Source organism: Rosa rugosa, chromosome 6 (genome assembly GCF_958449725.1).
Source record: "Rosa rugosa chromosome 6, drRosRugo1.1, whole genome shotgun sequence".
NCBI classification, from domain to species: Eukaryota; Viridiplantae; Streptophyta; class Magnoliopsida; order Rosales; family Rosaceae; genus Rosa; species Rosa rugosa.
In genome coordinates this window covers 38,811,376-38,823,863 of record NC_084825.1, presented here as the reverse complement: position 1 = coordinate 38,823,863, position 12,488 = coordinate 38,811,376, and the positions used below count along the sequence as shown (strand labels likewise).

Genomic DNA, 12,488 nt, shown 5'->3' with positions numbered 1-12,488 from the left:
CATATTTACTTTGTTAGTTTATCTTATTTTCTGGTTAATGTAGTTGTTTTTATGTTTATTAGGTTTTCCAAAGTAAGGAAAGAAATAAGAGCAAAAGGAAGGAGATATGTGGAATTGATGGAGAATTGTGGACTCTTGATGAATCAAGGAAGCTTAAGGCAATATGGAGAAAAAGATATTCAGCAATTAATTCTGTTGGCTGCTCCTATTGGATAGAAGGATGTCAATGAATCCTAAATCAATCAGAACATTAATCAAGGAGTTAGAGTCCCAAAAGGAAAGAAGGAAAGAGTTACAAACTGAATAAAATCTCTCCTTGGATGTTCAAGAAAGGGGGATCTCACATACGAAGAAGCCTAGACGCACCAGAGCTCAAGAAGTAGCAAGACTGCAAAACCACACCAGAAACGATCGATCGTTGGAATTTCCGTGATCGATCGCTGATCCGTATTTTCCAATTTTCTGATTCTTGTTGTATTCTTCTTTCTCCATGAACTCCTTTGTGTTCTTGATTCCCATTATGTGTAACTAAATTTCCAGTAGTTAGGGGGCAGTTGAAGCCCCTAGACATGATCCATAACATGCTTTGGAGGCCTACTTAGTATGCATGCTAGGGTTCTAGTACTTTGATTGTTTGATGCCTGGATCAATAGTTGGATTCCTCAAATTGTCTAGAGAAGTAATTGGTAGTTTTCACTAGCAAGTAAACAAAACCCTAGGTTTAGCAAGGCTCTAAGTTAATTGCGATGCCTAGTGATTACTCAAACTCTTTTCAAACTTAATGATCTCTGCATGTTAAATCTAATAACCGTACCTTTAGGTTGCATTGCTTGGGAATAGTCTAGGTGTAGAGCGCTTCCTGCCTAGCGTACAAAGTAAGGAAGGGTAATAGGTTGTGTTCAAGCGTACCGAGCCAATCTGAGTGTCTTTAACTAAGTTAATTGGTAGTAAATTGGACAAAGTGTGTTGTGTGTGATTGTTGGGGGTGGATACTTCCTTCCTAGCTAATTTCATTATCTTGATCTCAACCATTCTCAAATCAGCTTTTCTTTATTTTACGTTCTGTTCTCTGTTTTCCCATATTTATTTAATATAGCAATTCAACTCCAAAATTCACCAAATTTTTTGTGCTAGACGCCTTGTGTGTCTAGTACGTCTCTGTAAATTTTCGTATTTTTCTGGGTTGTTTTGGTTAGATTCTTAGTTTGTTTTTCGACTGCTGTTCAGTAGGAACTGCAGTCACGTTTTGTGACTTTTGTTGAAGCTTTTAGTTTAACTTAATCCTCTGCGGGAGACCCTTATTTCCCTATATTACAATCGACATATTTGCAGGAGAATAAGGAAAATCAATAGCTTTAAATTTAGCTATCAGTGGGTTCCCAAAGTGAGGCAGACATTTTGTCTTTGGATTTGAGGGTGTGACACATTGTTTGCCTCTAAGAAGGCGGATAAGCTAATATAGCATAATCCCTTATTCTTAAAAAAAAAAAAAAAAAAAACCACAAAAACACATCCAGAAAGAAAAGTTTTTCAAAATTATATGATCACCTAACTCTGAATTCTTCAAAATCTTCTCCGTTTTGTTAGTTGTAATAAAAAATAAGGGATATTGACCCAATGCCCAATTTTGAGTCAAGTTACTCCCACTTACCCCACTAACCAAATTTTCCTCCCATTTTACCCAATTTAAACGTAAGTGACATTTTTATCCCCAATCTAATTAATAAACTACAAACCTCTCTCTCTCTCCGATAAGACTCTCTCTCTCTCTCTCTCTCTCTCTCTCTCTCTCTCTCTCTCTCTCTCTCTCTCTCTCTCTCTCTCTCTCTCTCTCTCTCTCTCTCTCTCTCTCTCTCTCTCTCTCTCTCCAGCCGGCCGCCCAGATGCAGAGCGACGCCTTCAACACCTTCTCCAAGATTGGCGCCAGCAAACACTTCCCAAGCGCAATCTTCGTCGACAATCTGCTCCTAGTCCCAATCGGCGTCATTCTTCGCAAAAACCTCCGCCATCCTAGTCCGCTCCTCTTCCATCTCTTGAAGCTCCCTAATCTGCTTCCCTTTTCTTTCTTTAATCTCCCTCTCCAATTGCTCTATCTCAGGTGTCTGCATGTCGAAGAAAATCCCCAATCTTTTGCATCGCAAGAATTCGAGTTTAACTAACAGAGAATCGAAGACGCGGATTTGGTAGGAATTGGGGCTGGGCGTGGGGTTTAGGGGTCAGGTTATCTCTGATGTGGTCTTGCGTCCCAGAAATTAGGGGTTGGGAATCATAGATTGTGGACGACGCTGATTTGGTTTTGAAATTTCGGTTGGGCATCGGGTTCTTTCTCATGTGGTCTTGCGTAACTAAAGTTGGTGATCTACTATATACTATAGGAGTAACTAAAGTTGGTGATCTACTATTCATCAGCTTAGTAACAGTGCCGGCTTGAGCCGAGCCGTTACATGAAAAGACGGTTCTGCCCCTCTATATATGTTAAGACAGACCTTCCTCTCGCTTTCTAGGCTCTCCACTCTTCATGGCTTCCCCAGAGATGAAGAAGAGGCTATATTTCATCTACGCGGCAATGTTTCGTTTATCTATGTCATCTGCAAACTCCTAAATCCTGCGCCTCAATGGATTGTCTTTCTGAATTTCAATTGATAGGTTTGATTTGTTCATGCTTCAATTGCTCTTATTTGTTGGGTTTATGTGTACTATTAAATTTCTTCTCTAATTTACATCTTGCAAAAATTGGGATGGGGCTGAATTACTTAATGGTGCGTTTGGATGAGAAAATTATGAAATCCGTAGGAATTTATAAATAATGGAATCTTTAACTCCATCAATCTAAAATTCCATTAATTGCAATTTCTATTGTTTGGGTGTATCTATTTAAGATTTGAAATGTGTAATAAATTAAGAAAGTTTAAAATAAATAAATAAATAAAATAGAAAAAAGCCTTGTTTTGGAAATGAAAAATGAATATTGCAAAGGAATTCGTAAATGACACCTATTTTGGTGGAAATTGAAGTGGGGAATTTAAACAATGAATTCCTTCATTTTTTTCCACAGAGAAATTTAAAATTTCCAATCTGATAATGCCAAACGAGGGAATTAGCTTGTAGGAATTATGAAATCCTCACTTTCAATTAAATTCCATCATTTTTTCCCTCATCCAAACACACTCTAAGATAATTTCTTATTATCTCTGTGAATTACTTGTGATAATTTCATTTTTACATTCTATGTTGAAACTTGAATCATTAGTTTTCGATACCAATATGGCCCAAAAAAAAAAGACAAATCCATAAACTTGATTTCCAGGATCTTCTTTATACCAATATGGCCCAAATTTTCATCAATTTTTTCCCTCACCGCCAGATCCATTACATTAATTACTATCATATCTCTATTAAAAGTTGTTATCTCCAGTTTTTATTGCGAATAAAATCTTGATTTAATAATTTTTAAATAAGTATTATTGAAAAGATCCATATATTAAATATGGAATGTTTTTAACTCCAATAAATATAAATATACGTTTTCTATTTTCCTATTAATAACCGCGCATCCCCACAACCACGTCCTCCATATAGTCTCGGCCTCTCCCACGCCCAAACCCTAGAAAACTAAAATCCCCAATTCGATTCTACAGAGACAACGAACCATATGGAGCCTCATCAACATTCGGACCCCGACGCAGCCAGAAGAAGAGGACGAAGAGCTCTACGAATACGAACCGGTTCGGCTTGGCTCGAAGAACCGATTCGTAATCGTGGTCCTCCTCAATCTCCTTCTTCTCGCGGTTCTTATCCTTGGATTGGGCTTGGCGGCGTGTAGGTAATTTTGGATCCTTTTATCTACTTTCTGTATAAATAGGGGCCTTTGCCTCCCTCATAGTATGAACCCATAGAGGAGTTGCGAAATTGAGAGCGAGAAAGGGTTTGCTCTTTCTTTTTCTTTCTGTAGCGAGAGCCATGTCGAATTGGAGAGAGGAAGATTATGGAGAAGACGAGAGCGAGATGCGGGAGGAGGAGAGGAGAGGAGGACGAGGGGGGAGATTGAATTCTGACGAGATTGAGATCCAGAAGCGGAGAGGGCGAGGGTCGAATTCGAAGAAGAGGAAATTGAAATCCGTTGCGGCGGAGGAGGAGGAGGAAGAAGGCGGTGGTGGAAGGCCTTTTAAGTCCATGTTTGTGGATGATGAGGCTATTGAGGATGAAGATGAAGATGAGGAGGAAGACGATGAGGGTGAATTGGATGGGTTTATTGTTAATGAACCGGAGTTTGATAACGAACCTGATCATGATGGTGGCGGTGGGAGAAGGATGGGGTTTGTTCTTCCGGAGGAAGAAGAAGAGGAGGATATTGATGAGTTTGAAAGAAGGGTTCAAGACAGATTTAGGGATGTTCATGTGGAAGAATATGAGGATGATACGGAGGTTGGACAGCAAGCTCTCATACCCGGTGTTAAGGACCCGAAATTGTGGTTGGTGAAGTGTGCCATTGGTAAAGAGAGAGAGGTAGCGGCTTGTCTAATGCACAAGTGTATTGATAATCCTGGAGAATTGCAGATCATGTCTGCAATTGCTTTGGATCACTTGAAAAGCTTCATATATGTTGAAGCTTACAAAGAAGCCCATGTGAGGGAAGCTTGCAAAGGTCTGAGGTATGTAATTCTGCAGAAAATAATGCTTGTTCCTATTAAAGAGATGATTGATGTGCTATCATGTGAAAGCAAGAGCATTGTAAATGATAAATGGGTTAGGATTAAGACAGGAGTATATAAAGGGGACCTTGCCAAGATTGTGGGGCATGTCCCGGGGAGACAGCAAGTTAGAGTAAAGTTAATTCCAAGGGTTGATTTACAAGCTCTTGCAAAAGGTGTAGAATCATCAAAGAAGAAGGAATCTGGCGCACGTCCTGATCGTGTTCCTGCACTTCTTAGGAACATGAACCTAGTTAGACAGCTGGGTGTACGAGTACAGTCCATGCGAGATCCATTGGCACGTGGTTATATTGAGAAGGTTGATGGCTTATCTGGGATGATCTTTAAAGATGGTTTCCATCTTAAAGTTGTTTCTGATAAAAGTATAAAAGAGGCAAAACCCTCCTTGCAAGAACTTGAAGAATTCCAGGAACTTGATGGTGATGGAGATCATACAATTCCAAATAGAAAGAAAGGCGAAAGCTTTATGAAGGGCGATGCAGTTATTGTTACGGACGGAGATCTGAGAAACTTGGTGGGACGGGTTGAGAAAGTGGAGTTAGGGACTGTTCATATCAAAGCGGAAATGGATGGCCTCCCGGAAACTGTTGCCATCAATCAAACAGCACTTCAGAAATGCTTTAAAGAAGGGCAGCATGTGAAGGTTGTTAGTGGTAGTCAACAAGGAGCAACTGGCATGGTTGTTAAGGTTGATCAGCAGAAGCAGTTGATCACCATTTTATCTGATGCAACCAATGAAGCTATCTGCGTGTTCTCTGATCATGCTGTGGAGAGTCCTGAAGTGAATAATGGTGATACAATGGGCGACTCCCACTGCTTAAGGTATCACAAAATCCCTAGTCAAAGTCCAAGGTTTTCTGGAGGTGCAAGAAGGCATGATGGGCAGGATGGTTTTGGTAAAGGGAGCCGAGTAAAGTTCCGTCTAGGTCCCTATAAAGGCTGCAGGGGGCGTGTTGTGGAGGTTAAAGGATCAAATGTAAGGGTTGAACTAGAGTCCCAGATGAAGACTGTTGTTGTTGATCGTCTGCATTGTATTTCAGAATCAGGTAATGTTGCTGCTGCAGTTACAACACCATATCGCTCTGGTTGTGAGACCCCAATGCCTTGCATGAGCACTCCTATGAGAGATCCTGGAGCAACGTCAATGCCTTACATGACAACTCCCATGAGAGATCCTGGAGCATCCCCAATGCGTTATATGACGACTCCTTACATGATGACTCCCAGAAGAGATCCCCCCCGAGCAACACCAATACATGGTGGCATGAGAACTCCACCTATGACTCCCATGAGAGATCCCCGAGCAACACCGATACATGGTGGCATGAGGACCCCTCCTATATATTAGAGCTTGATTCAACTTTTGGTTTATCAAATGATGGTTGTGTGAACAAAGTTTCTTTTGTTTCTTTAGTCTCTGTTTTCATTCAGTTGTATAGTACTATTAGTCTCGATCTTGTTATTTCACAACACGATGGAGTTCATAACAAAGTAGCTTTCTATTTTGTTTTTGTGTGGATTGCTAATGTGTACTGCGAGTACTCAATATATCGTTCTTATATTCATTCATATGTGATAATGTAGATTTCTGTGAAAATATGATTGGTAGAAACAGCAGGGGAGCAGGGCCATAGAAAGAACAAAGTTAGTTCCATGTTATATCATAATTGGTTTCTGTTTTATCATGTGATTGGATTGGTTTTGTTGTGACGTCTAGGATGTTGTTACTATATTGTTATTAGAATATTGATATTTTAAGTCTATGAATATGAGAAGACCGTAGACTTCTGCAGGTAAGAAGTGGTGCTTGCCTTTCTTTTCCACAGATCAGAATGGAGCAATTCTGACATGAATTGGTTTCCTTTTGCAGACAAAAACTATCATGGTTTCATCGTATGCTCAGACAAAAGAAGCCAGTCAAACAAATTATATATTTTGATATTAAACATCATTCAAGGAGTAGTACAGTAGACCCTACTCAGGATGCAATAATAACAATAGTAATATAATAGTTGAATTTGCATGATAATCCTACAGTTCTACAAACAACCAAAATTTCTGTTTGGTACAAAAATATTCATTACTCATTCATGATCATCTTTTCCAATCAAAATTTGAAATGAATTTGTTGGGAAATGAAAGTCAATTGTAGTAGATGACTGCAAGTCTATGCATATTCTCGGAACGTGGTAGCAAGTTTTAGAATTGTCTGTGGATATATGAACTAGAGTTTCTTATTTGCCTTGGATGTTAAGCACTTTGTTTCTCTTCTACTGTTTTGTATTTTCTTTGGACGGTGTATTTAGTGCTTGTATTCTGTAATCAGCTTCTTAACTTTATTGAGTGGGCCCCTGCAAGCATTCAGGTTCTTCTGCACTCTAGATTTTGTGTGTATAAATGAGTTCATTTACTTCATTTGGCAATATTTGGATGTTTGATCTTGTACTTTCTGCTTGTGTGTGCAGGTTGCGTTGTCTAGGAAGTCTCCATATGTGCAAACTGGCCATAGGGTAAGGCTATGACTCTTATCTTAGATTTTCTTACTTGTTTTTAAATTTTGTGCTGATAACAAAGTCTGGAAAGTCCTCAATGTCAATTCTTTTTGCTGTTAAAAAACTTCCATCTACCCTTCAAAGTTAATTTGAGTTACAATTTTGAATTTCAGAATTTTCTGTTTTCATTTGTAGTGTCCAGGCCCGACCCTGGCCCAGGGCAGGCAGGGCAATAGCCCAGGGCCCAAGTTTTGAAGGGTGACGGCCTAGGGCCCAAATTGAAGGAGTAGATGGGTAAAAAAAAAAAAAAAAGTATTTCTGTTAGGAATATGAGAAAAGGAACAGCAAGAGTGCGATCTTTGGGCCCCAAAGTATGCATTGATGGGCAATTGTTTACAATATATAAAAGTTGACAAAATCATTTTAGATGAGATTTGATTGATATAAAGTGATGTAATGTTTATTTTTTGGGGTATTGGTTTTATATCCCCCCATTGTATCATATTTTTTTTATCAATATAAAATATTAAAAAAAATTTTTTTATATAAAGGGCCCAATTTTATTTTTCTCCCCGGGCCTTGAATTTCTCAGGGCCGGGCCAGGTAGTGTCCTACAGTTTAATAAGATGGATGAGTAATTATAATGTCGAAATATCTATCTGTTTTATCCTTTTTAGGTCAGTGGTCTTATGCCAGCCAGCCATACTAGTATTCGCCACCTTTTCAGCAAGTGTTTGAGCTAGTATTCGTTGTTAAGAAGGAAGCAAGCTAACCACTGCAAGTGGCCTAGTGGTTCTTGCCTAGTTGGGTGTGCTCCCCAAACTAGGTTCGAATCCCGAAGCTGTCAAAGTGGCCAGGCACTGTGCTGCAATGCACAGTTGGAGCATTTCACATGCGCCGAAGGGGTTTATCTTGAGCCTAGGAAGTCTTTGGGTTCCCCTTGACAAAGTCAAAAAAAAAAAAGAAGGAAGCAAGCTTTTCTTGACAACTACCGGAAGTTCCCAATGTTTGCTGTAAGTTGTTGCCTGCACAGCTGTCGGTATTATTTCAGACTCGATTGATCAATTTCTTGATGGTGCAACTATGATTCTTATACGTTCATTTTTGTTTCTAACTTGTAACTGTAGAATGCTTGGTGAGAGGTTTTTGACTTAAATATTAGAAATTAATCTGCTTCAGTAGATATGCCATATGTATATCTCATACATTCTACAGTTGAACTTGTCGCATTATGATTTTTTTTTACTTTTAACAATACAATGTTTGATGAGAAGTTGGCTAAATGAGTAGAAATTGACTTATTTCAGTAGATATGCCATATTTATATTCCATATAGTTGGTGCAGTTGATCTTGATGAGTTGATGATTGATGAGAAAAACATTTTCATGTGTAACAATTTATGAAACGTATGCCATAATGTGACAGGAGAATGACCTTTCAGAATTTGATGAATCAAGAGAAATACTTGAGTGTTTGGTTGATGAATATAAGGCCTGTGAGTCCCCAGATTACATCAAATGGGGAATGGAGGTACTGCCATACTTGCCAATAATTACCTCTCTTTAGTTTTTTTCTTTTCTCTGTCTTTCGGTGAATCTTTATCTTAAATTTTATTTAACCGGGTTAGTGCACTTTCCAGGATCCAGACCACGTTCTTACAGGAGAAGGCAGTGCAGCAGGAACAGTGGACCCAAAATTGGCAGTATGAACAATTTAGGTAAGCTAGATGTAAAATGTACTGCATTCCCTTCTGTAGTTGATTCGATTATTGTGTTGTGGGATAGTTTTATATCAGATCTGCCCTATTTACACCATTCGATGTTTTCTGCACTAAATTTTAAGAAATACAGGTAAATGACATTCGATTCTAAGAGATACCTTTGGTCCCTAATTAGATTGGAAACAAGTTCTTGCTACAATTTATTGTGGATAGATGACACAGGAAAAATGTAAATCTTTGTTTAGAACTTCAGATCAAAAGTTGTGGACAGATAACAGTAATAATGTAAAACTCAATTGTTACAATTCATTTTCTATGAATGTGGAATAACTCAACTATATTTTTCAAGTGCCATGTCCAGAATAATAAGGACTAGGTTTTTGCTGAACAGAGAATCAATTTGACTCATTGACCTTCTCCCGCTTCTATAATTCCATCTCATACAAATTAATATGTTTGATTCGACAATATTTTGAGACCAAATTCATTCATGTCACTCGGATCGAAGATAAAAATCAATACCTGACTCCACAGTTAGGCATTAGAGCTACATACTAATTAAGACTAAATAGAATAAACAGCTCCTTTCTTAGCGAATTCTAGTATGGCCAGCACCCTAGTTTTCATCTTAGGTCACATGGAATTGCAGATGTTTTCAAGTTAATTATGTAGATATCTGTGAAAATATGATTGGTAGAAACAGCAGGGGAGCAGGGCCATAGTTAGTGACGCGAGAAAATAGTGAAACCACATGTCCCTTGTTTGGCAAAAAACTATAGAGGGATATAAACTGATCTAGTCTTGTTTGGCAAAAATAGGTTACAGGTTTCTTCCTATCATGTTCCATATTGCGATTACACGCAGACATTTGTTGGGATTTTATTTAGTTGTTGGATTTTGTCTTTCCTTGAACTGGGAATCTGTAATGACTCTTTCTTCCCCAGTTTCTCCACTATGAGCAACAGAAGAAACCAAGAACAAGGTTGTGTTTTTGTGTTAAAGTACAGTGTTCAAAGACCACTGTCTCAGTCACAGTCAGTATTCACTGACTAACATAAGTTCATAACAAACCTGCATTGTCTAGAGCATTTACCCCTGCATTGTCTGCGTTCAATGTGATCATACATATTAAACTGATCATAGTCTTGCTAGGAAATCATTGGTGGTCCTTGTAGCCTTACTAAAAAGTAGCCTGTGATATTTTTTCTGGTCCTCAAAATAAGTCTTGATTGCTGCTTCTTATTGAACCCACTAAAAGAGAATGAGAAAGACGCCCAGTGTTTAAGGTATGAGAACAAGAATTAAGCTGTAATTTAGGCAAGAATGAGCTAGGTTACCTTTTTTTTTTTTTTTTTTTTTTTTGGGCGGTGAAAAGGATTTTTATTAACGAAACAATATGTTACAAAGAGAAAGCAAACTGAACAAAAACAACAGTTGCAATAAACAACAAAAGCCCAAGCCAGCCAAGGTTGTCATACTGCATACACCCCAAAGGAGGAAACTGCAATAGCAGGATTTATTAAAAAATAACAACAACAAATAGATTTGCAAAGTCCCTTCGACGAGTATTTTACTGTTGATAAGCCCCTTCTATTCGTTTCATGAGCAAGACCTAATAATGACACACACACACACACACTGATACACAAAATGGTAAAATTTGTTGTGAACAGTGACTGGCAAAATTTATCTGTTTCTGAGTTTGCTATATATTTTGCTGTTTGGTTCCCAGGTAGAATGTCTTCTAGGTGTTGAAATACCTCTTTTGAAAAACAAGTGTTCGAATACCTACTTGCATTCAAGCTGTGTTAACAGAGAGCTTGCATTCAAGCTGTGTTAACAGAGAGCATTGAACTTAAACTGTATGCTTGTTTTTTGCTGTGCATTTTTTTGCTGGAACAATCCCTTTGTTAGTGGTAGTCATATTATGTATGCCTTTATGTGCCATCAATTGTTTCTAAAGCTCCTTTTCTGATGTGCAAGAGTTATTTCTGCACTGTTTAATATTTCTTGAGCAATCCATGGCCCTTTTTGTAACTCAAAACACTTTAAAAGATGAGGGATGTAGTTCAATACTTGTGTAAACTATGCCCAGCTGTTGCAACTTTCACAAATTGTTTTCCTTTTGTTTTCTTTTTTCTTTAAAGAAAGGCTTTGAACAGTGATTCAATACAGAAATCATGCTGATGTCTTCAAATGATTTGAACAATCATGGATACTAGTTGGCAGTATTTGTTTTTGTATACGTTGTGCTTTGAATCAATTTTCTCTTCATCCAAAATTGATACAGGAACTGGCTGTTCATTGTCATTCTTTCATCCAGTATCCTTTATTGTCTTTGTTTTTAGTGTCCAGGTTTTGCATTATTTTTGTTGAACTATACATAATCAGATAATCTATGTTAATTTTTGGGTTCAGAAAGAGGGTTGAATCATTGGGTATAATAAGTTTGATCTGTAAAACTTGAAGTGCACCATGATCAGTTTTGCCTTTTACTACCCTAACATCTCCAAAATGCTATATTCATAGTATTTTATCATCTTTAACCAAAGTTCATGTCATCTATATGCTACTAGCCTAATTCAATGAATGGAAGATTTAGGACGCTTAGACCCAAAGTAGAGGAAATATGACCTATGATGGTCACTTCACAATTATACTGGCCATTAGCAGTTACTACTCAGTTTTGTCAAGCCAGGTTTTTGTTAAGCTATGGAACTTGGGTAATGTACAGAGAAGCTTTACCGAAGTACTATTACGGAAAGTGTTTCCCATGAACTTTTGGTGAAATTGTCCAAAATAATGGAAAATATGCATTCAGCTTTACCCTGTTTTATATATAATAGCATCATAATGGTTACTTTGCAACAACTCTCCTTCACCTGATTAGAGCTCTAGGCCTCTAATAGTGTCAACATTGCTTGCAGTTCAGTTAAAATACTTGGTTCCTTGTTATGATCTTTCCATTGGACTTGAAATTGATGTAATTGAACCATTATGCACATCATTTGCAGATTGTTCGAAGATACTAGCTTGATTACTACACTTGGACTTCATCGGAAGATTTGTAGCACCCTGCAACGGCGATAAGTGCTGAATTGCTGATATCCATGGTGGCATGTTGCTCGTAACTATTCATTGTTTAAGCTAGTCTGCCAACCAAAATTATAATTGTTGTAATACTCCACAGATTGTAATCTACTCTTGACTTGAGGCTGAACTCTAGTCGATAAACAGACACTGAAGAAACTTGGATCATGTGATTGGATTGGTTTCTGATGATCAATAATATTTATCTTCTTGTTATATCATAATTGGTTTCAGTTTTATCCAACTTCTTGAATTTAGATTCAGTTTTATCATGTGAATGGATTGGATTGATTTTGTTGTGACGTCAAGGATGTTACTATACTATTATTAGAATGTTGAAATTTTAAGTCGATGAATTTAAGCAATACCAAAATCAAATAGTGACTTTAGTCCTCAAGTAGTATAATGAGTTTTTAAAGTGGTAAAATGAGTCCTCAAACTGGTAAAAATAATTGATGTATGAGAAATATTAA

At 37.8% G+C, this 12,488-nt stretch overlaps 2 protein-coding genes across 2 annotated transcripts; both read left to right on the top strand.

Annotated features, from left to right (window-relative positions):
- Positions 1-3,544: 3,544 nt before the first annotated feature.
- Positions 3,545-6,283, top strand: LOC133715842 (putative transcription elongation factor SPT5 homolog 1). The gene is made up of 2 exons (XM_062142505.1): positions 3,545-3,823; positions 3,953-6,283. The coding sequence occupies exon 2, from the start codon at positions 3,961-3,963 to the stop codon at positions 6,058-6,060; it is 2,100 nt and encodes a 699-aa protein (XP_061998489.1). The 5' UTR covers positions 3,545-3,823; positions 3,953-3,960; the 3' UTR covers positions 6,061-6,283.
- A 118-nt stretch (positions 6,284-6,401) lies between these two features.
- LOC133715843 (uncharacterized) lies at positions 6,402-12,166 on the top strand. The gene is made up of 5 exons (XM_062142506.1): positions 6,402-7,222; positions 7,882-8,217; positions 8,631-8,735; positions 8,845-8,922; positions 11,940-12,166. The coding sequence occupies exons 2-5, from the start codon at positions 8,075-8,077 to the stop codon at positions 12,013-12,015; spliced, it is 402 nt and encodes a 133-aa protein (XP_061998490.1). The 5' UTR covers positions 6,402-7,222; positions 7,882-8,074; the 3' UTR covers positions 12,016-12,166.
- The last annotated feature ends 322 nt before the right edge of the window (positions 12,167-12,488 follow it).